The sequence below is a fragment of the Talpa occidentalis genome, unplaced genomic scaffold (assembly GCF_014898055.3).
Source record: "Talpa occidentalis isolate TD23 unplaced genomic scaffold, MPIMG_talOcc4v2.1 talOcc4.16, whole genome shotgun sequence".
NCBI classification, from domain to species: domain Eukaryota; kingdom Metazoa; phylum Chordata; class Mammalia; order Eulipotyphla; family Talpidae; genus Talpa; species Talpa occidentalis.
In genome coordinates, this window is record NW_023601653.1 from 69563909 (window position 1) to 69587239 (window position 23331).

Below are 23331 nucleotides of genomic sequence, written 5' to 3' on the forward strand. Positions count from 1 at the left end.
GCCTGGTGTTGCAAGGTTCTGACGTTACCCCCTTTATTGCCGCAACGTTCTAGGGGCACCCGGGGGCTCCATCACTTCGGCCTCCGTTGCCTGACTTCGGGAGGCGGCGCGAACTGTTAGCCGGGGAGCGCAGAGAACCCCCACCTCACGACTACAGCACCCCCCCACCCCCCCCCCCCCCCCCGCCCCCCAAACCCGGGGCCAGAGGGAGGGTCCTAAGGGAGCTAACAGGCCCACCGACCACTCGAATACCTTGGCCTCAGCCAAGTGCTGGCTGGGACACTCTGAGGGACACCTTTCCAAGGCTGGAAGCGAGAACCCTTCCCCCAGCCCAGGCACTGTGTCCCTGATTGCTGAACAGACACCTTTGACCCACCCAGGGAAAGTCTAGCCCTTTACTGGGCAAATAACAAGGGTCAGAGGTGGAGGAAAGGGCTCTGATGATATGGAGACTGCAGCTAAGAAAACGGTCCAGAAACCTGCAGCACCCACCACCCCTGGGATATCCCACACTTGGCTCCAGCTGACCAAGGCCAGCTACACGGCAGGCCTGGAGGCCAGGCCATGAAGGACAGCTGGGAAATACCCACTTGGGCCTCTCGTCTGCCTGCTGCAAGGGCTCGTCACTCCCATCTTTCCATTGCATTGTCACCAACCCCTCCACTCCCCCTGCCACCCCGTGGCTTTCCTTTCCACCACAGCTCATCTCACACTCACGTCCCCAGAGCCCCATGGGGTGACGCCCAGAGAACTGTCTATGGAGGGGGTAGGCCTGAGCGTTTCCTGCCCCTCCTGCAAGTTCCAGGGAGAAGTGTCTCCCAAGGTACCAGACACCAGCTAGCCACTGTACCTTTATTCACATCGTAGTATTTTGGCATTTTCCAGAGAAAGACAGGGAAAAGACAAGGTGGGGAAAGACTGAGGCAGGAGGGTGGGGGGGGGGTGTCCCCCATTCCCTCGAATCCCTCAATGCCCAACCACACAGGGAGCAAACACAAAGGGGGAGGGGAGGCACAAATGTCCCTCCTGTGGAAGAGGTTGCACAAAGCTACACCCACACGCACACACAAATAAGCCCCCCTCCACACCAGGGGCCCGGCAGGAGGACAGAGAAGCAGAGCACTGTGGGTTCAAGGGTGGGGAAAGCAACAAAGTCTCCTCACAGACAGGCAGCCGGCCCCTCCGGCCCCTTCCTGCTCTATCCCCAAAGTCTTTCTGGTGCTCCTCTGCTTTGCTTGGCCATTCTCCTATGGCCTCTAGCTTCTTCCCTGCTGCTGGGGACAAAAAGAAAAAGGGTACAGAGCAGGGGGGCTGAAGTCCATCCTTCAGGCCAGGTGGTCCGTCCCCTGCCCTCAGTGTAAGGGCCAGGGCAGGCTTTTAGCTGGCCACTCTCTGGTAGAAGTAGATGTAGCCCAGGTCCTTGGGCGGCTTCTCAGAGGCACACACTTTCTGGTCATTGTAGATCACCCACCTGGGGAAGCCCGGAAGGGATAGATCAGGGTGAAGCAAGAGGGCATTCCAAGTCACAGCAGCTTAGTCTCTCACCCAGTCCCTACACCCCTCCCACTGATTCAAAAGCTCCCAACATCCCTGGCTTGGGTCCCCAAACTCCCAAAGCCTGTTTGAAGAGAGCATCCCCACCCAACAAAGGTTGTTTTCCCTTCTTGGTCTCTAGTATCTCTACAACTCCCTCCTGCCATGCTGGCAGGCAGGGCTCAGCAAGCTCTCTAAGGACTGAGTGGTACATATTTCAGGTTTGCTGGCCATCTGGTCTCTGACAGCGATGATGTGTGAAAACAGTCGCATGACTTGTGAAAACAGCCACAGACAATGAGTAAGTGTGGCTATGTTCAGGAAAACTCTACAAAAGCAGACAGCTGGATTCAGCCTTGGGCTGGAGTTTGTCCATCCTACTGTTAGGCTCTCGGGCTATGGTATGGCTGCGCCCCAACCAGGCAGTCCTTTCCCTTCTCCCACAAATATTCCAGTGGCTTCCAGAATGCCCCCATGGATTCCCATCCCCACTCCCCATTCAGAATGCACACCGCCAGTCCCTCACCTGCCTTCCTTCTTGATGTGGCAGACATAGTGACCACACATGGTGGAAGTGCCCATGTGACTAATGAAGGCAAAGAGCTGATACTCTAGGGAGGGAGGGAGACAGAGGGCAGAGAAGACAATGAGGAAACCCAGGCGACAGTCCAAGGGTACAAATGGCTCAAACTCAGGACAGGAGTTCCGGGTGGCATGTATTGGAGCCAAGGCTTTCCCAGAATCCCACTGCAGAAGTCACATTAGTGGCTAGAAGCTCCCAACCCTCCAAGCCCTCAGGGAAGCAAATCTGTGTTGGAATATGGATCTGCAGTAGCTGCCTGGATTCTGCCAGGTCCTTCCTGTTGCCCGGGAACACTTACTTCCAGGCCCATCCCGGACTTTGGGTCCCACTGGCACAGACTCCGAGATGGAGTCAGCAGCTGAGCGGCCCTCCGAGATGTCCATAGCAGCTTCTGCATCCAGGTCATCAATGTGGCTGAAGATCCAGTCCACAGCCCGTTCTAGACTATTGTTCTTGGAGAAGGGGGAGGAGCTATTTTTTCTAACAGGTTCAGGGGCAAGAAAAGCACCTGTGAGAGCCTCAGCTCCTTCATCATGGCCACAAAAGGGTGGAGTTACAGGCGAGGCCATACCACGCTGGTGGTCTCTGGTCTTGCTCACAACGGATGGACCTTACTCCCACCCCTTTCTTCCCAACGACCCTCATCCTTGGAGGGGTCGGCCCCTACCGTGGCTCGCAGTGCTTTCAGAGCCTGGTCCCGGGAGAAGCCCATGGAGACGATGGTGGTCACGCAGTCTTCTGGAGGTGGGTCAGCCGCTGCACTCGTGGAGCCAGGCCCGCTGGAGCCGGGCAGGATGAGGGGGTTGGCAAAATCTGCAGATATGGAGGAGTTGAAGTGTTTGGGAGATGAGGGGGGTCCCGCCCCGCTCTCCACTTGGCCTACCTGGATCGTCCATGTGTGACATGACCCAGTTCATGGCAGCCTCAGCGCCACTGTTGCCCGTGTAGTAGACGGCCTTGCGGCAGGCATCCATGGGGAAGCCCATCTCCACTAGCTGGATGATGACAGATTCATCCAACATGGGTGCTGTGGGGGGAGAAGGGTGGTCCTGGGTTGGCTTTTTCTCCAGCCCACAGGCCAACCGGTCAACCCCACCCAAACCCCCTCCCCCTCCATGCACTTCTCTTGGGCTGCCTGACACCTTCTCCCAGAACTAAGACGACAACACAACACAACGTGGGTCCAGGATCCTGAAGATAAAGAATCAAGGTGAAGATCCCCCAGGATCCCCGCCCTTTCCCACCGTCACAAAATGAGCACCATTTCTGGAGTATGACACACTGACTCCGACCAATGAGGGAACAGGGTGGACAGGCAACTGCCAGTGCTACTGCCATTTACGCAGAGAATCTGGCTTCAGTGCACTGGGTGATCCCCACCCATCAAGAGGGCAGAGGAGATTTGAAAGGGAGGACAGGAGAAACACAAAGGACAGGGTCAGGGGAGGCAGGCAGGGAAGACCCCCACTAGCAAGGAAAAGAGACAGGCAGGAAGAAGAGTCACTAACATGTCGGAGAGGAGAAGTGAGGGGAGCAGAAGGAGTCTTCGTCTTCGTTGCCATAGAAACCAAGGCTACCTTTGGGCTCATCCGGAGTGACCAGGGGTGGGGCAATGTCGGGCAGCTCCTCCTCTCCAGGCTGCAGCCCTGCACCCCTCAACTGGGAGATGTCTAGCTCCTCTGGCATCTCAATGGACACATCTGAAATTGGAATGGCAGGCAAAGGGTCACCTCAACAGCTCCCCAGGCCTTGCCCCATGTCTCAATCCCGCCCCACTCTGGGACTCTCAGGATCCCGTGTAATAAAAGTAACTGTGGGCCTGCAAGCCAGGAGACAGATCCTCTACCCACCACCACTGAGCCATGGCTCCAGCGTGTGCAACAGAATGAGCTTAAACTGTGGGGAATGGGGTTAAACCAGCAGGTCTCACATTCCTGAAGCCTCCTGAGAAGTCTCGAGATCACCAAAATGGAAGCACTTACCAGTTATAAAAATGAAACGGGGAATGTTGTAAATCGTTATCTATACCATGAAAGAGGGCTTTTATATTCCTAGTGCTTTTTCAACAAGGTGCATTTTGAAACATCTAATGTAACTTTTCCCTCTTCAGAGGCAACTTTGAGAAACACTAGTTTACATGTGTCAAGGCCCTTTGTGTTCTGGCATTTTCTGTTTCACCCCCCTCGCTCATCCCAGCCACCATACCCAGTTTCTTGGGCACCCAGTCTAAGCCGAAGGTGAACTTCTTGATCTGGATGACCAGGTAGTCGGGGAATGAGGCAAATCGTGTGGTCCTAGGGGAAGAGAGAATATCCTGGTACCCAGAAACCCTCGCCCTGCAGCTCAGCCTCAGGGGCAGAAGACCTCAGAGCCCAAAAGATGCTCCACATTTATATCTGGCCCTGGGCAGGCTTCCGAGCATCTGCAGACAGGGAGCAACAATGAAGGCAGGAGGGCTGTCTTATGAGTGGGAGAGGTAAAGGGGCGGAGGGCTGAAACCCCTGGGACCAAAGCACTCCTTCAGACCTCAGGCCTGTGACGACCACTGAGTAAGGCCATTTGCTAGAGACCCCAATCTGTCCTTCACTGACACTTGTGCTCTGCCGGAACTAAGGGAGTGACGAGAAGCTGCATTAAAAGTAATCCTGGGCAGGGAGAGAGGAGGGAGCAGCAGGGGCAGGACAAGGTAACGGAGAGTAATCATCCAAGTGACCCCCACTACTGCCCCGGGTTCCCTCGGGGCCAGATCACCAGCCCCAATTGATGTAAGCCTAAGATTCAGCCACAAAGGAACTAGGGAGTGAGGAGGTGGCAGAGGTATCTTTGGGATTACCAATAAGACTTACTTGACAGCTACTGATTTGGCCTGCAGGGCCGTGCTCCAGAAGTCATCCACCTGCTCAGGGGCCCCATAGGCCTCCAGGCAGGAGCTGAAGGGCACCTGGGCCCGAACCAGTTCTGGCAGTGGCAGCTTCTCCTCCTCAGCCTGCCGCTTCTTCTCCTCATATTCCAGAAGCTCCTCTGGGGGCAGAATTGGTGGGTGGATCCTTCAGAGGAACTGCCTTAGCCTCCCACTCCTGGCTCTTCGTCTGACTATGTCAGTTCCTGTACCCGCCTCCAACCCACCCAACACACATCCGTATAGGATCTGGCCTGTCTCCCAGAGCAGTTCTAAGCTGTGGGCTAGGTTACTCCTGCCTACCCTGATGGCCCCACTTCCGAGCTCTGGGGCGGGGGAGCAGGCTGCGTGGTAGTCTCTCATAGACTTCAGACGCTGTGCACAACCAGGCCTTGCCAAGAGCAGCTACCTTTGTTAAGGGCCGCATCCATGGGCACTGGCAGCTGCATGATGTAGTCCACTCGCTGGGTGTACTTCACCTTCTCTGTGGCCAGGCACTTGATCTTTTCCTCCACCAGGAAGCGGAACACTTCATTGGGGTTTTCAGAGCTCCGGCAATTCCTCTATGGAACAGAGGCAGGTGGGGTGATCTGGGCAGCCAGGGAACGGAATGGGGGCCTGAAAGGGTCACTGGGGGGTCAGGGAGAAGGGAGTAGAAGGAGACTTACCACTAAGAGGCATGGGATGTGAGCAGAAGCCATCCCTAATTAATCACTTCCCCTCCCCAGTTCTGGCCCCATCACCACACTGTAGGGACATGGTGGCAAGTTGTGTATTTTTCTTTACAAGCAGTAAGGCTACTCATGTCATGTTCTGTGGGTGCATCCTCCGTGAGGCTGCAAGCCGTCAAGTAGAAGGATCAGTACTGGGCCTTACTGCTCCCCTCAGAGGCAGGTGCTACACACAGGGATGGCTGGGTACATGGTACGTGGGGACCGTCAGCTTACAGGGGCGGGGCTCGTTTAAGGATCATAAAAAATGGATAGGAGGAAGGAGGGACTCAAAAGAAGGTGGATGGAAGGAGTGTGAGAGGGGAACCCCTTGCCATCTTCCCAGCCTTACCTCCACCATGTTGATGAGGTGAAGGAAGAACTCCTGGGCATCCTGCTGCCGGTTGGTGGAGAACTCGGGGTGGCCCTTGCCGATGAGGGCCTTGAACATCCGAGGGGCAATGCCATCTTGAACTTCCTAGGCAGAGCCAGGGCAGCAAACTCAGCTAGGGTCCAAGAGGCTACCAGGTAGCCTTCCTGAGCCATCCCCCAGACTCAGTTTCCCAGGAAAACTCCAGAGCCCCAAGGGACAGAGTCCCAGACTCACCTTCTGTTCTGGCACCTGCTCCCCATCGCCTGACTCTGGGGCTGGCTTGGAATACTCTCCTGAGAGAAGGCCATGGCCCAGTTTGGCCCTGCATTAACATCCAAGAGACCCATTGGGCTTTAATCAACAAATGATTGTCTGCCAGCTCTCTCTACTTGTTCTTCCCGACTCAACCCCTGCTCATGGCCCTCCTCAACAACTCTCTAAAATACGAAAACTTTAGGTTCCAAAGGAACCAAACTCTAGGCAGACAGCATGCCCAGAGGGCAACCATCTGAAAGCTTCAAATGCCAGGGGCGCAACAGCTGCCCCTTCCAGGCAGCAATGTAGAAGAACAGAAAGCACATAGGCTGCGAGTCTCTCAATGGTCCTTGTACACAGGACCTGGCTACGTACACTTGGGTGCTGAAGTCCTGGGTAGGGTCCGTCGGGGCATTCTGGAAGATCTTCTCCAGCTTATCCACATACCTAAAGGAAGGGTAATTGCAGGGGCTTTGGCCTGGGAAAAGGGAAGGGAGCAATTCTCTCCTAGCTCGGTGCTTACACTCCCTCCAGAGTGGGAAGTTAAATGTGGTGGAACCCTGGGGTCTATTTCCTTCCAGAAACCAGCCCATCCTCCCTTTCTCAATTCAGGCAGCATGCAGGGTCCCCAGATACTCTGTCCTGGCCCTCTTCCTGAGAGCCCAGAGGCAGAGGAATGTAGCCTGGGGAAGGATACAGTCATACTCTATTGAGCAGAACTTGTCTAAGTTTCCACATACATATCACGTCCTTCCCAATGAGACGGTAAACTCCTTATGCTGAGAACCTACCTTTCTTCTCGCTGAAAGTCCCCAAGCCCCCACCCCTGCTACATGTCCAAGTTAGATGTCCATCTGATGTCATTAGCCTAAAATAAAGACCACCTGCTCACCCGAGTCATCAGGCCACCAGGGAAAGCCCTGGGATTTGGTGTCCTGCTCAATCAGTGGGGCTTGTATGTGACTGGGTAATGGGGTACAGTTCTAACTTGCTCCCCTCATAGCACACCAGCCACAGGATAGCAGGAACTACTCTTAAGACTGAGACAGAAGGCAGAGGCACTAAGGATGCTGAAGAGCTAGAGCTAGCAGCCTGGAGGAGCTGGGATATGAGGGGTGCAGGCCCAAGGGGCCAATGCGGGGGAGAAGGCACCACTCACTTCCTCTGAAAGTCAGGGATGCTGAACAGCACCTGGACCACGGAGTTGAGGTAGCAGCTGTTACCCAGGTTCCGGATGCCGGTGTAGCCAGGCCCGAACAAGGGCTTCAGGGGCACACTTGACTCCTGGATCAGCTCCCATTCGCCAATCCGCTGGTTCATGTCTATCTCCAACTCAGTCATGGTCTTGTCTGTCTGCAGGGGGAGGGGCAGGTCAGAAGGGTGAGACTTGTTGTTGTATTCTGTACAAGGATCTCTCTAGGACGACACCTCCTGGAACCTAGAATTTGACGAGTCCTGGGCTCTCCCATGGGAGGCGTGTTGGAGAGCACCCAGTCCAAGTTCCGGAGACATGAGCAATGGCCCCAGAAGCCTTTAGTTACCAGCCTCCACCTGAACCAAGAAGGAAATGAATGCCATTCCTTCTACCTGCAGGTTTTTTTCTCCATCCTGAAGTGACCCCGCCTCATCCCTCACATCTCTATGCAAGCCTCACTTCCTCACAGAAGCTTCCCCGACTCCCTAGACTGGGTCGGGGACCCAGCTGTAACCCCTGTGGAAAACCTCATCTCTTTGATATCACCCATCGTATCACAAAGTTATTCACTTTCTTAAGTCAGCATCTGCCTTTCCATCTAGAATTGAAGTCTGTGAAAGTAAGGGCCATGCCGGTCTCATTCACAGAGCGGCTGACCCTTAGTAGGTACTCTGTAGTACTCAGTGAAGGAATAAATGACTTTAGAAAGCTTTCCAAAGCAAGCCCACTTATCTTGGGGGTTGGGTTAGTTGTGGGAGCTCACTCCAAAATGCTCCCTGAGCCTCAGAAAAGGACAAGGGGTCTTTTCACTCACAGGGACAGGAAGGAAAAGAATCTGAAGTTGGAGGGGTCTCACCTTCTGCATCTTCAGCATGTCGATGCCAAAATGGGACAGATGCTCGGCCAGGTTGGGGTCCAGGACCATGTCATCCTCATCATATGAGTACACATCTAGGACAGGGGTAGGAGTGGCATCAGAGGGGGTTAGGAGTGGCCTGGCCACCAACCCATCCCCTGCCCTCAGGGGTCCTGGTGGGGCTGCCTCCTGGGATTGGCTGTCAGGGAAGATGGTGAAACAGGCTGAGGGCTGGAATTGCCACTCTACCCCAGTAGAGAAGGTACAAAGGTATGATGGATTTGGAAAGGTGCTCACTAAACAGATAGTGATGGTAACTTCTAGGAAGGGGACTGGAACTGCGGGGATCAATTGAAGTTTTAGCCTCACTGCTAACAAGAGGATGTATTCATGCGTTATTTGTATCCTACTAAGCAAGTAACAGCACAAACACGTCAGCGGCGGGGAGGGATGTACCAGCTCCATCAGGTGTGATGGTGCCCAGCTTGACGGCCAGCGGGTAGCCCATCTCCCTGTAGTGCTCCACGGCGTGGTTGTTGCCCCCACTGCCATCAAAGTAGCGTCGGCCACAGAGGATGGAGCCATCTGTCAGGTTGAGCCACAGGTTTTCTCTCATGTCACACTTGGAGCACTTCCAGCCACTATCCCAGAGGGAAGGAAATGAGTGGAAGAGGGGTTCAGGGGATGGGAGTGGTAGAGATGGGGTTCTGGAGGCCCCCAGTTAGTCAAGAGTGCTTTCTTCTCCTTTCTTCTGGACATCCCCCTGCTTTGTTCATCTCCCCCAAATCTCCCTCCTTGTCTTGCTCCCGACCCTGACCCTCTCTCTCATTAGATACCCCAGTTAGGGCCTCTTTGCCCCTGCTCTGGGGTTTCTACCCCAAGGTGGAAGGGCGAGGCCTCACCAGGGAGGGATTCGAGCAGGGTTGTCCAGCTGCTTGAGGTTGAAGGCATGCTTAGACACCTGCCGTACTTCCCCATCCCAGGCCTGCACCTCCTGCTTGCGGGACGCTGAGTCGGCGGACAGTAGGGCCTCCACCGCACTGGTCACCTGGGGGAAGCAGAGGGTCAGAGACAGCATCTAACCTCCGGCACCACCTGCCCTCTATCCCCTCCGTTTTCAGCTCTCTCAGTGCTGGCTCAGGACGTCACTGCTCTGGCCCTGTCTGCCCTGGAGTCTGTGGTTGGGCCGAAAGGTAGTCATACCCGATCTCGGACAAGGTCAGGCAGTCCTCCCAACCCATCCCGGGCAATCTCCAGGTAATCTGGCAAAATGACAATCTTCACATCCTCATCATATTCAAACTTCTCCTCACTGAGGTCAAAACCACCTTCAACACCTGGTGAAACAGAGAAGAGGGAAAATAGGAAACTGCCACAGGTAATGTCCCTCCTCTGACACGACACTTCACCTGTTCCCTGCAGAGCACTGGGGCCATAGGGCAGGATCAGGCTCTAGCTGCTTTCCTAGCACTCCCAAGAACAGGAAGACCAGCTCAGGAGGAGAACAGGGCTGGGCTGGTGCTCACCGATAGCCAGCCGGGTGGGCTTCTTCCGGGGCGGGTCTCCGGTGCCTATAGTGGTGTCCTCTTTCTGCAATGAGGCAGGAAGGGCAGGATCAGCAGTGAGCACCAAGGAGATGACAGATGGGGAGGATGGGGGGGCACGGAGTGAGTTAATTTCAAAAGAGAATGGAGCTAAAAAATACCTGTGCTGAGTTTTAATGGCACCAATAGAAACAGGTGAAAGGGGGAGACTAAGGCTTACAGGAGGCCAGAATGGAACAGAGAATCTGAAGGGGCACTCAGTGGGGTGTATCTGCATATCCCCAGGCCTTGCCTCGCCTGTCCCTACCGGGCGTCGGGTCCGCCGCAGGTGCAGGTAGACTCGCTGGCCCGTCTTGTTGAAATGTCTCTCCACATACTGTTTCCCGAAGCCCAGGAATGTGTTCATGCAGATGTAGAGGCCACCCTCAGACTCCTGCAGGACAAGAGGCAAGGGAGGAAACAGAGGATGAAAGCAAGCCCTGGGGTCAGAAACTGTTGGCTTCCAGAAGAAAGTCACTGTGAGGTTCCTGGCAAGTTATTTAGCCTTTTAGGGCCTGAAATGAGGCTCAGCCTCTTCCTTTCCAAATAAGACTTTGATAACAATCAAATCAGCAAGGACGCCAGGATGCTGAGCAACACCTATGGGTCACCATTCATGTTCCTTCTTTGGGCTGGGCCTCTAACCAGTCACAGAGAACTCCCTTTACCTGTTTTCCAGAGCCAAGATATACAGAAAGTAAATGGGAACCAAAGTACCATAGACTTTCTGTGCCCAAGAGTGCACGCAGAAGGGAAAAGGGTCCTTTGCTGGGAAAGGAAAGATCTGCATGTCAAACACTGGACCTGAACCAGGAGACCCTGCCAAGCCCCACCTGATCTCCAGGATTCAGAAAACTTTCCAGACCAGAGGAGAAGAGACTCCAGCACCTGAGAAGCACAGCCAACCCCTGCGCTTGCCAGCCAGTCCAGACCCTTCCTTTGGCATCCTCTGGGAGATAGTAGACACTGGTGCACCCTGAGTCTTCTCCCTCCTCTCCTGCTGGAGCCTGGCTTCAGGGAACACTGCCTTGTGTGGCGCTCACAGTTAAACCTGGACCCAGTCTGACAGACACGAGACGCATTCTGCAGCCACTACCCTGCTGCCTCCCCTCTGACCAGGAACTATAATCCCCACTGCAGACCCATCAACCTCCAAGTTCAAAGCCACTCATTTCCTGGAATAATCTAGCTGAAATAGCTGGAACACAAATAATCCAGGAAAATAAAATGGGGAAAAGACAAGAGTCTACCCTAAATCATGGCCGAAAAGGGAGGATGGACTTCCTCCAAACTGAGCAAATCTACCAGTGTGAACAGTGAGGGAGAAGACAGAAAAGGAAATAACAGAGGCTTCCTTTCAGCGCTATGGTTATGAGCGACAACAGGCATCTTCCTGAAATAAAGGTCCCAGAGGTCTTGAAAATTTCTCCACTGTGATGTTTAAAATAGGGTACCATCTGAGGCAGTTCTTGGTCCCATAGATTGCTCTGCACCAATTCCCACAACAATGTGGATTACAAGGTTCATGAACAAGTGGAGCATTTCTCACCAGGGAAGTCAAATAAGCTCTCTTTCAACCATGAATCCAATTTGAAGATAATCAGATATGCCAAAAGTTGGTCAGCAAAGCCACTAGATCTCTTGCCTTGGGGTGAGAGAAGGAGAGTGCAGTAAGATTACAAACATTTCTTTTGGATTATTCCAAGTGGTTGCTAAGGAGAGAGGAGTGTAAAACAGACCTGCTGACTTCTATATTTGTTGGTACCACCTGAGAAAGAAGGTGCTTCGCCAAGCGATGCAGTGAACTGGGAGGCATGGGGGAGCTGGGTAGGAAATAAAAGCTGCTAGTTTTGCCCAGGAGCCCTGCTCTGAACAGTCCTCTTTTCACTCTGCCGAAGCCAGACTTCAGAGAAATAGCACACTGTCTGAGGCGCAGGTCAAAGCCCAGCACCCCGAGTAAACCACAAATCACAGTGATGAACTGGGCCTTAGATCATGCTGCTATCCTCAGCACTGGTGATGCATGAACCAAGCCTTTTCCACTCTGACTTGCAGTTTTCCAGGCCATGAGCTGGTCTGGCTAAACACCCAGGGCAGGGCCCAGTAGCGGCTGGAGGGGAGGAGTGCTGGTGGGGGGGGGGGCAGGGGGCGGGTCCCAAAGCAGGCTACTGCCCTCTCAGTTCAGGCTCTGGCCTGGTTGGAGGCTTGTCTCTGCTTGAGGGTGACCCAGGAAGGCAGAACTGCAGGAAGGGTGGTACCGGGTGGCGCCTGCAAAACGTGAAGCACGGTGTGGGTGGTGGCTTTGTCTAACTAGTCAAGAGTGGGAGCTGGATGGAAAAGGGGCCTTAATATCTTCCAAGAAAGAAACCATCTCTCTGGAAATACTTTAAAAAGGGTTTCCTCTGCTCACTGTGATAAGTGGCAGAAAGAGAGGGGGCTGCGGCCACAGTTCACCTCAAAGGAGAAACGATTAGAGCTTTCCTCTCCTCTTCCTCCCCTCCCTATCACCCACCTCCCCGCCCCCTGTCCACATGAGCCTTGGGTGGAGGCTCTCCAACTCGGTCTTTCTCAGAACCAGCCTTCTTGACGGCCACTTCCAGACCACTAGGCGCCTAGGAACTGCAATTCCCACCCTCCAAACCCAAACCCGGCCCAGAACAGTGGGGGGGGGGGTCGCCTCCATCCCTGCCACACAAGACTACAAAACCCGGAGAGCCACGCGCGACAGGCAAGGCCAACCCCCAAGGTTTCGCAGGGGCCGCCTGGGGAATGTAGTCCGACGGTCGTGTTGCGCCTCTAGTTTAGAACGGCAATGAAGAAAGTGAGCGACTACAATCCCCACAATCCTCCACGAGACCCAGGGCCGGCGAGGCGGACGCGATGGCTTCCGGGGGCGGTAGTCACATGCCAGCTTCGGCTAATTAAAAGCAACGGCAGCGAGTAATGTGGAAGACTACAAGTCCCATGATGCATCGCACGGAGGCGGTAGCCCAAGCCTTGCAGGCCCCGGCAGAATGACCAGGGCGATGGAAGCAAGTCGTGCTCGCTGCGGGCGTGGGGAAGGGGCTTACCGGTGTGTCGAAGGAGAAGGCGCACTCGTCTTTATGGACCCGGTCTCCAGCTTTAGGGACCCGGATTGTCGGTAATACTGACAGCAGCGCCTCCTCACTCAGCTCCGCCATGACACCGGCAGCTGCTCCTCCACACACAGCGGCTCCCACCGTTCCTAGTCCCCCACCCCCTACTCTGGCCGTCCAATGAGCGCTACTCGTTAGGTGCATGCGCTAAAGGGAAGACGCGCGAGAATGGCAGTTGGACCCAGCCTGCCGACGAGCGCTCCGCCCTCTGCCCTGCTCCGCCCAACGCCAATGAAAAGCGCCTCTAAGGCAATCGATGGCCGGGAGAACCAATCCCACAACTCCAGGGCTGAGTGCTTGTAGAGCGGCGAGGCGGGCCCGGGGGTTTCGGCTGCTCGGGCTGCGGGAGCCCCTCCGCGCCCTTCGCGTGCCTTCCATTGAAAAGCAGAAACTGACGGTTGCTTAAACCAATCAGTCTCAGAAACTTTCCCGAGGACTCGTCCAATCGGAAAGTAGAAGGGCAGCTGTATTCCTGGTGTTTGAAAAGGTTTATCCAATGAGGCCGAGCTGGAGAGGGTTAGTGTCGAGTGACTGCTAACTCCGTCGACCAATAAGGCTGACTGACGGCCCGGCCTGGGCGAAAGCCTCCCCTCCGTCTCCGGCTGGAGCTACGCTTGTGAGCGTAATAATTCACGACTGGTTTTTAAGTCAAATCATTTGGTTTTGACACTGAAGCGCTCAATCAGGCGGGCGGCTCTCAGCCGGAGACGGAGCAAAAGCCGCCCTATGAGGAGGCGTCATCCTGGCAGGCCCAGCCGCGGCCCATTGGCCCCACGGCCGCCATGATGGGCGTCCGCCCAGCCCAATGGCTTCCTCCCTGAGGCGGGCCTCGGCTGGCGGGCCTATGGAGGCCTGGTCGACTCGGCCAATGGGATCGAGGCAGGGGGCGTGGCGGGAGGTTTGAAACGCCGTTTGGGGCGCTCAGCTCGAGCTGTGTGCCCCCACAGCTTGGAGTTGGGGCCGGGTAAGTGGTTAGAGTATTGGTTGGCCGAGGAAGTTCGAGGGCCCGAGCGGCCCGAAGGAGGCCCCTGTCAACTGCCTCCGTCGCTCTCCCCGCAGCGGCCTCCAGCCCAGCGGTCCGGAGGCTGCTTAGCCGGGAACTGGGATGATGGGGGGTCTGCAGTCCGGGTCCCGGTGAGGACTGACACCCGAGTCGCTTCTCGCAGGCATCCCCTCCGCGCCGGGGCCGGGCTCTGCCTCGCCCTGTTCTTCCTTATTGAGATGGGCTCAGCCAAGAGCGTCCCAGTCACTCCAGTGGGGCCTCCGCTGCGCAACAAGCATCTGGCCCGAGTAGCTGACCCGCGTTCACCCAGCGCCGGCATCCTGCGCACTCCCATCCAGGTACTCGGGGGCGGGAGCGGGTGGGGGGAGAGGGCGAGAAGCTGAATTCCTGGCCTCTGCCTAACTTGATTCTGAGACGGTCTCACGTCTTCCGCCCCGCCCCGCCCCCAGCCCCCACGTTCAGTTGAGGCCCTATTTCTACCTTCTCAATCCGGGCGGGGTAGGCTGAAAGTCTGAGGGCCGTGACGGTTGCTGCCCCGAATATCATCAGCCTGAGGTGAGAGACCTGGGGGAAGAGTCAGAGCTCAGAATTGTTCTAGCCTTTGGTCCTGACAGGTGGAGAGCTCTCCACAGCCAAATCCCCGCGTAGAGGAGCAACTGGAGAATCCAAATCAGGCCCTGGATTCTGATCCCCGCTCTCCTACCCTTGGCATTGCACGTACACCTATGAAGACCAGCAGCGGTGGTGAGTGCTGAGCCCAGGGAATTTTGATAAGCTGTCACCTAGTATTCTTGGGTGGGGCCAATAAAACCATCTTCTCAGGGCGCCTTCTTAGAGGAGCCTCCATCCTTCTGCTCCAGACCCATCTCATTCTCTTCTCAATATTTTGCTCCCTCTTATCTTGATTTCTCCCCCAACCCCTCACCCACCTGGGCATGAATCCTAAGGCTGCTGGGTATGTTTCCTCCTCATTGAATAACTTGTATCAGAAGGTCACTGTCTCGTTTCACTTCTTCCCTCTAGAGCCCCCAAACCCACTGATGAAACAGCTGAGTGAAGTATTTGAGAATGGAGCCTCCAAATTTAACCCTACCGTAGAACCTGCTGTGCCCATGGAGACACCTACATCTTCTGGATTGGACTTGCCTCTGGGCAACCAGTTTTCCCTTGAGAACCAGATGTCACCTTGGAGCGAGACTGAGCCCTCCAAGCAGGAAGGCAAGGAGGAAACAGGACTGCCCACAGATACCTCAGTGGCCAACCAGGGCTCAGATAAGTCCTTCAGAGAACCTGAGACACCCAGATCTTCAGGTATAGAACTGACGGCAAGATATAGGGAAGAGATATTGGGGTGATGTTCTGGGATAATGACCTCAGCTGTAAGAAGATAAACAATAAGCCCCTAATTGTGGTCCTTATTCATTCTAGGTTCTAAGTACGGTAGACGGAAACCAAAAGGCAAGGTACTGGGGAGATCTCCCCTCAGCATCCTGCAGGATGACAACTCCCCCGGAACCCTGACGTCACGACAGGTAAAGGGAGAGGGTGAAAGCTATCACTAGGAAATCCAGCACAGAGGGTGGGAGGTCCTTTGACTGGGATCTTCCTTGGGAACAACCTCCCTTCCTTCCCTCCCTCAAACGCTGCCTTTTGCAGGGTAAACGGCCTTCACCCCTGAGTGAAAATGTTCGAGATCTAAAGGAAGGGACTTTTTTGGGAATAGGACGTCCGAAAACGGGAGGACGAGCGTGGGAGCAAAGACAGGAACATGACAAGGAAAATCAGCACTTCCCTGTGGTGGAGAACTAGCCCCGGGGGCTGCCACTGAGCCTAGAGATATTTGCTGCCCTCTCAGCCCTTCTTTCCCTGGGAGACTGGAAAAGCTCGATTTCTTCAACTCCCCCTCAACTACCAACTATGAGAGTTTTATTGAGCTTTTTTTGTGTCTTACGTGTTTCTTGTGTGTATTAAAGGAAATAATTTCAAATGATTTTTTTTTTTTTTCAAAGTGTAACATCTGACCCTCGCACTGGGGAGCTTGTATTCCCTGGCCTGAGCCCACGTCCACTCACCACCGCGCCTCTTCATCACCTCCCTAAATCCTGGTCTTATGCAGAGCTCTGTCTGTGGCTCTTTCCTCTTGTTCTCCCTAAATGTTTGCCTCTAGGGCCTTAGCTATCACTTAACCCATATTCTTACCACACCTGGTAATTTCCAGGTGTGCCTTTATACAGGCACACAGCTGACCTTTATACAGCTGCCCCAAAGCCTAGAAGTTAGTCTGTCTAAAGTTGAATTTATGATGCACCCCAAAAGCTATTCCTCACCCTCCATTCCCTATCCTAGTGAATGCAGTATTATCCACCCAGTTGCCCAAACCCGAACCTTGGCTATCATCTTGAACCTTTTCCTTTCCCTATCCCGTACCCTGGTACTTGGTCACTAAATCCTCACGACTCTTTCATTTTTTCCCTCCCCTTATCCCTCTGTCCTATCACTCTTGCATTTCTTGCCACCTGCCTCAGACTCCTCTCCCCCCACTTATCGACCTACACTGCTGCTAGCGTAACCTTTCTGAGAAACAACTGGCTGTGTTACTGCTCTGCTACAAGCTCTTCAGTGCCTCCTCATTGCCCCTAGGATAAAGTCTAGACTCTAGCCATTCTGTAGACTTTCAGGCATTCAAGGCCTTTTACCATCTGACTCCTGTGCCACAGAACCCTCCTGCACAAGCACACATATACCTGCAGCAGCTACAGTGACTACTGTAATGCGCACACCCTTCCAGCAGCCTGGTGAACACCTCCCTTCTCAAGCCTTCCTTGTGGGAGGCTGGGGCTTCTGCCTTGATCCTCCTTTCTGCCCACAATCGGCTGATACCCAGCCTTTATCATCACATCTATAATAAATTTTTACTTAAGTGAGACCCGTGTCCTTTGGGAACAGAAGTGGGGTGGAAGCCAAACAGCACAGGTATACCAGGGTGCTACATTTTATTGCAGGTGTTTTAGAAGAGAAAAAAGAAGGTAGAAAAGGAGAAAGCATGAAGGAGAAGGGGGCCAGGACCTTTGTGGTATCCAAGCCATAGTCATGGGGCCAAGCACCCTGTGCCACCCAGGTCTGGACGAGTGGTGGCTTTGGGTGGGGAATCCTAGGGCCTGAACCTCAGATGGAAGCCTACTAGACCTGCCAAGGGGTGGGGAGGGGTCGCTCATCCTTGCTCATTAAAGGGAGACATCAGGACCATGGAGAGGAGAGGCCTTGGAAGGAGAGGAGACAGTTCTCTGCCTCTGTGTCCTGAATGCTGCCTCCCAAAGGCACACTCCCCACACTCCCACTACCCTGAAAGGAGAAAGCTTCGTGACAATGGTGGCTGGGGTAGAGAAGAGAAAGCCTTAAAATGGGCAGGGGAGGGAGCAGTGGAGTGTCTTCATGGCCTTTTACTTCCTCCAGTCTCCTCAGTTCCAGACTTTAAGGAAGCTGTCCCAGGAACCCGTGGCCACAGCCATCCCATCAGGTGTGACCCCCAGGCAGCTGATCCTGTTGTCATGGCCAGAGAGGACGCCTAGGAAAAGGGAAAGGAGTCAGGCCATCTCCCTGTGCGGATTTTGAGGGGAGTGTGTATGTGTGGGCCCAGCCCGGCCCACATGACACTACTCAGTGTCTGGTGGAGACTGAAAGAGGATTAGCTCCAAGGGGAGGGTTTCTGTCTAATATCTGAGAGGGCAAGAGCAGGAGGGCTGCAGACAGGAGGGAGGTATTGATATGCTGTGAGGAAAGCAAGGGCACCTTGGTGGGACTGGAAAGCAGGGAAGGTAACCTTTGGATCCTCTCCCCTCGTTCCCAAATGAAGAAACTGAGGCCCAGAGAAAAGTGACCTGCCCAAGGGCACTCTGAAACTAAGCAACAGAATTCAGATTTGGATCCTGACTCACTCTGGCCTCTCCCAAGGAAGAAGCCACACTATCTGATTCAACCTCACACCAGGCTGGTCCAGGATAAGCCCTGAGGTTGGGGGCAGGGCCCTCACATCACTAGAATCTAATGATTCTGCTCATTGCATAGTTCCCTGAGATAGCCTATCTCTCCAGTGGATGCCCCTGATGCTTCAGGCACCCAGAATTGATTGGATGTCTTAGGTCCACGGGCCTGGGGATGACCGGAAAGAGCTGCTTCGGCAGGGAGCAGCCATAGCATTGGGCAGAGGGGCAGCACCACTTAGCAGACCTTTCTTTAAGAGAAGCGCCCCCAGGGGACTGGATTTCAAAGGTAGAGTTGAGCTACCCAGGGAAAGAGAGTTCCAATCAGGGGAGCTGTGGAGGATCCTTCTGGCTGAGGTGGCAGTTGGTGGGGGGGATGGGGGGGCAGGGGAAGTTGGCCCTTACCTACACGCTCCCCTTTCATGGAGTCCCACACGTTACAGTTGAAGTCATCGTAACCTGCGAAGAGTAGGCGGCCGCTGAGGGAGAAAGCCACGGATGTGATGCCACAGATGATGCTCTCGTGGGCGTAGGTGGTCAGCTCCTGGTCGGCCCGCAGGTCAAAGAGGCGGCAGGTGGCGTCATCTGAACCTGTGCAGATGGCCTCTCCGTTGGGGAAGAACTGGGGATACAGAGGCAAAGCGTCTGAACTCAGGCCTGGGCAGCCTGCTGCCTCTCCTACCCTTCCTCTTCCAGCTGCCACATCACCAGCCACCACTGACATTTATCACAAGCCACCGCATGCCGGGTGGCTTCCCTTCTGCCCTGCCTTCACTCGCTCCTCACTGCCATACTGCAGGCGGGAGCACAGGCAGCTGGGCCAGGGTCACATGGTTAGGAGGGTGAAGGCTGGCCCAGATTCCTCGGACTACACAGAGGACTAGGTTAGAGTGTGTGAAAACAGGGCCAAGTACAAACACATCGCCTGAGTCTCATGAAGAAGCTTTAGAACAACTCAAATGGAGGGAGAGGACTGAAAATTGGTTTGTACCCTTCCAAAACGTCAAAGTCACAAAGACAAAGAAAGGCAGAAAATGGTCCCAGCGTGAGAGAAACCAGAAAGATTTGGCAGGAAACTGCAGTTCACCTTTCCAGACTGTATCTTGCTATGAAGGATGTGTTTGAAATGACGGGTGAAGAATGAATACAGACTCTGGCGTATAAATCCATGTACATACTCTAGAACACATGGAATTTTGCGTCACTGTCAAATTTCCTGAGATTAAGAATTATATGGTGGCCTTGTTTTTAGAAAACATACCTAGAAGTATTTAAGGGGTAAAGAGCCATGTGCCGGTGACTTATTTTCAAAAGATCAAGGGAAAATGCCAATTAAAGGAAGGTATAGCAACATCCAGGTGTGTGTGTCCGTCCATCTGTCTATCCGTCCATCTATCCATCCACCCACCCACCCACCTGCTCGCCTTCCTGCTTACCCACCTACCTGTCTGTCTAGCAAATGTGGTAAAATGTTAACAGTGAATGTGGGTGAAGGGTATGGGGGAGTTTTATGTTATTTTGAAACTTCTGCATAAGGTAAAAGCATTCAAAGTGGGGAGTTAGAGAGAAAGGGGTAGGGTGTCATGGAGGGATGAGGATGCGTTAGGGGGTGACGAGGTGGTCCCAGGGGCTTGGGGCACAGGGGGGCTCACACAGATGGCATTGATGTCCGACTCATGACCAGTGAAAGTCTGGCAGCAAGTTGCCTCCCGCACATCCCAGAGCTTGGCGCTGGCGTCACAGGCCCCGGAAATGAAGAATTTGAAGTCGGGAGATACGGCCAGGCTCATGCAGTCCCCTGTGTGTCCCACGAACACAGTCTTCTGCTGCCCAGTTTCGATATCCCACAGGGCACTGCAGGGAGCGGAGGCTGTCACAGCAAAGGCCAGGACAGAACCACCTCCCAAGTCTGAGCCCTGGCACCCACAGTCCTCACCACGTGGTGTCCCCTGAGCTGGTCACGATATTGTTGTCATCCAGGAAGCGACAGCAGGAGAGATAACCTGGGGGATGGGGTGGGGGAGGGGTAGAAAAGTGCCCTGGCTGCAGAGCCACAACCTGCCACTTCCTGAGCCTCCCGGGACCCCTCCAGGGACCGGATGGAAGAGAGCCTGCCTCACCTGTGTGAGCCGAGAGCTCCCGGCTGACCTTGACATTGCCCTCACGGGATTTGAGGCTGTAGATGGAGCACATGTTGTCTAGTCCCCCACATGCCACAAAGTTCCCTGACGGGGCATAGGCACAGGTCATGACCCAAGAGGAGCGCAGGGGGATGGCATGCACCTGCCGGAGGGGTAGAGCCAGTGCCTGAGCTGAGCTCCGGGAGTGGTGGTGGGGGGTTCTCGGAGGGGGATAGGGGGAGAGCAGGGCTGGTACCTTATTGGTGGTATAGGTGTCCCATATAATCAGCTTCCCGTCTTGCGAGGCACTTACCAGCAGCCTGGGGAGAGGGCACCCTAGGTCACCCTCACCTCTCCCTCCTGCCTCCGCCTCCCCTCTGAGCCCCTCTCCAGCCTCACTTGGAGTCAGTGGCCCAGTGCATGGCATAGATCTTGGCCAGGTGTCCCCTTAATGTGCGCCGTGTCCGCATCTGGACCCGTCCCACAACCTCCAGGTCAGACACCAACTGCAGAAAAGGGCATGAGAAATCAGGGGGAACAGGATGCCTGCATGTCAGTGCCACTGCTACTGATCTGAACAGGTTTCTGTTCCATGCCAGGCTTTAGAAAAATATGTCCCTGCGCTGAAGTGGCTTAGGGGGATGTGGGAGACAGACAAGCAGACAGACACACAAAGGACCAGCAGCTTGTGGCTAAGTGTCAACAGCCACCTCACCAATGTGTCGGAGGGTGTGAAGGGAGGGGGGACAGTGATCTTCCTCACATAAATACTCCCACCTTGAGCAATTTCAAGCTGTCCACCTGAGGTCGCTGAGTCTGGACTTGGGGTTCTCTGCCAAGTCATGGGGAGCCTTCTCACACCCCACTGCAGCATGCCAGCTCTGGAACTGGGCACTCAGAGCAGCACCATGACCTTGAACTGCACCTCCTGAAATCTGTGGTCTATACCCCTTAAACTCCAAGCAGCTTCCAGGATTAGCCTGGGCCTCCAGAGTGAACTGACTTGATTGATGACTTACTGGCTGTGTTATCCTAGGCAAGTTACTTCACCCCTCTGAGCTTGTTTCTTCATCTGTAACACAAGCCTTAAAGCACCTACCTGATGGGGTTGTCCTGAAAATCAAGGAAACTACATACTTAGGTAACGTAGCCCAGTGTCTGGTACTTGTCTTTTAAACACTTGCTCTTACTACTCACGTGTTGTTCAGTCTAACAATGCCACCAGCTTTAAAAAGCACCCTTCTTTTATGGATCACTAAAAAGAAAGATGCTGCCAATTATAATTGCAAAGCATCATTCATTGTTGGATGCGTCTTGATTTCAGAGACGTGAAATGTGAGGAAATGCGCGATTGATTAAGTACAAAATTAGGCAATGAACGATGAGAAGCTGGGGGGCCTTTATGGTTGACACAGCACCATCCCTCTCCTCACTGTCACCTCCCTGCCAGGGGGTGTGACTACACTTGTTTTGTGGACAGGATGGGGACAGGGTCTGTGCCTTCAGTCTCCGATACAGGCCTGGCCTGCAGCAGGTCTCGTTTCATGTTTGTTGAATGAAGGTATTAATGTTGTCCCTCATTTCAAGGACAGGCTGTACTAAAGCTTGAGCCCAGGCTGCTGCTGGTCAGGGAGCTCCCCACCCATCCCCTCCCCTGGCCCCACCTCAGGGGGAGAGGAGGTCTCACCTCTGCCAGAGTGATGTCAGCACAGGCTTTCCTGGCATCCTGGGGGGAAAGCAGACATCAGGGGCGGGTGAGGGCAGGATGGGCGCCGTGGGGGCCTGGCTCTCAGAGGTAGGCGTGGGACTCTAGTGCTTCGAGGATAAGCTCCAAATTCAGGGTCTCTCATCACTTTCAGATCTCTAAGATGTCATTCAAAAGTGAATCCAACCCCCTGCCCCCTAGGCCACACTTCCTCATGTCCGGGGTCTGTTTTCTTAGGTCACCCATGGGAGAGTTGTGGGGTTACTGCAATCTGCTTCTTGAGCTGCTCCGCTTCCTGCCGTAGTTGTTCCATCTCCCCCATGGCTGACAGGTTGAGGGGTAGCTCCGGCTCCTGCCAGGGACATGGGGTAGGTATAGAGGGATTCCCCAAGTGATATTTCTGTCCACACCCCATACCAGACTCCTCCTGAGGTATAGAGCTGACTCCCAGAAATAGGGAAATGACTGGATGGCCTGCACCACCATCCCCCCAGTCCCTCCAAGTTTGGGGTCCTGTGCCGCCAGCCCCAGCCCTGAGCCCTCCCTACAGTCCCTAGCTCCAGAGAGCAGAGCCAGGCCAGCTCCCTCTTACTTGGGCTCTGACTGGACCTCTCCCAGCTTTCCAGCTCAGGTTCCCAGGCGCCTCCTCACTCCTCAGCTGCAACGTCCGCCTGTCACCTGCCCCAGCTCTGCTGCCAGAGGAGCTGGCCTGGCCTGGCCTGGCCCCGTCTGGCGGTGTGGGGGGGCGGGGCAAACGAGGGGGGGACGACACTAAGAGGGAAGGGTAGGGCCTACATCAGGCAAATGAAATCAGCTGGCTGGGTGAGGGGAGAGGACAGGGAGGGAGGTGTGTGGCTTTCCAGAGAGACTTGAGCCCCACTGGGGGAGGGGTGGAAGCAGGAGTGTGGGGCTATAGAAAGGAGCAGCCCCCCACAGTGAGCCCTGAGAGGGAGGAGGGGCTGAAGAGGTGCTTCCTAGACCAGTCTCTGCAGGCAGAGATAAGAGCATCAGGCCCTGTGGGATTAGAGCAATGCTGTCAGGATTAAGGGGTGGGGCTTGGGGGAGGTGCAAAGTAGCAGTAGCAAAGGCCCAGGGCCTGGGCCCCACCAATGGTGGTGATCTTGGCAGTCAGGGTCTACCTTGTAAACCAGTTCATGAGCCGGGATAGGAGGATGAGACGCAGCCCATTGTCAACTCTCAATATTGTGTTCCCAAGCACGGGATGGTAGGGGAAACTATGGTGACTACGTGGAGGGTGCAGGCAGAAGCTGAGATTAAAAAGGACTGATCTGGATAATCCTTCTTGACAAACCCCAACCAGCTGCCCCTGGGTCTGATCCCGGGGTTAGGGGGAGATATACAGAAGACTGGACAGGCCTGGCCCTGCTCTGGGTGGAGG

The 23331-nt window shown here is 54.7% G+C and overlaps 3 protein-coding genes across 5 annotated transcripts; 1 reads left to right on the forward strand and 2 right to left on the reverse strand.

The window, feature by feature from the left end:
- Positions 1–838: 838 nt before the first annotated feature.
- On the reverse strand, positions 839–13476 carry USP5 (ubiquitin specific peptidase 5). Of its 2 annotated transcripts, none has more exons than XM_037514436.2 (20): positions 13059–13476; positions 10256–10381; positions 9931–9994; positions 9608–9741; positions 9307–9452; positions 8861–9045; positions 8405–8499; positions 7513–7706; positions 6729–6800; positions 6333–6420; positions 6078–6203; positions 5425–5578; positions 4963–5137; positions 4322–4410; positions 3694–3816; positions 3000–3143; positions 2784–2929; positions 2415–2568; positions 2060–2144; positions 839–1471 (listed from the first exon to the last, which is right to left on the reverse strand). In XM_037514436.2, the coding sequence occupies exons 1-20, from the start codon at positions 13266–13268 to the stop codon at positions 1378–1380; spliced, it is 2604 nt and encodes an 867-aa protein (XP_037370333.1). In that variant the 5' UTR covers positions 13269–13476; the 3' UTR covers positions 839–1377. The 2 variants fall into 2 exon arrangements, with proteins under 2 accessions (XP_037370333.1, XP_054552441.1); XM_054696466.1 differs by having other exon boundaries at positions 3625–3816.
- On the forward strand, positions 13274–16132 carry CDCA3 (cell division cycle associated 3). Of its 2 annotated transcripts, none has more exons than XM_037514439.2 (6): positions 13274–13640; positions 14291–14465; positions 14742–14871; positions 15151–15438; positions 15556–15659; positions 15784–16132. In XM_037514439.2, exons 1-6 carry the CDS (start codon positions 13621–13623, stop codon positions 15934–15936), a joined length of 870 nt encoding a protein of 289 aa, XP_037370336.1. In that variant the 5' UTR covers positions 13274–13620; the 3' UTR covers positions 15937–16132. The 2 variants fall into 2 exon arrangements, with proteins under 2 accessions (XP_037370336.1, XP_054552442.1); XM_054696467.1 differs by lacking the exon at positions 13274–13640 and adding an exon at positions 14052–14088.
- Positions 16133–17109: 977 nt separating this feature from the next.
- Positions 17110–22557, reverse strand: GNB3 (G protein subunit beta 3). The gene is made up of 10 exons (XM_037514437.2): positions 22525–22557; positions 22198–22284; positions 21915–21953; positions 20627–20733; positions 20484–20547; positions 20228–20390; positions 20044–20110; positions 19760–19961; positions 18513–18729; positions 17110–17692 (listed from the first exon to the last, which is right to left on the reverse strand). Exons 2-10 carry the CDS (start codon positions 22252–22254, stop codon positions 17586–17588), a joined length of 1023 nt encoding a protein of 340 aa, XP_037370334.1. The 5' UTR covers positions 22255–22284; positions 22525–22557; the 3' UTR covers positions 17110–17585.
- Between the last annotated feature and the right edge of the window lie 774 nt (positions 22558–23331).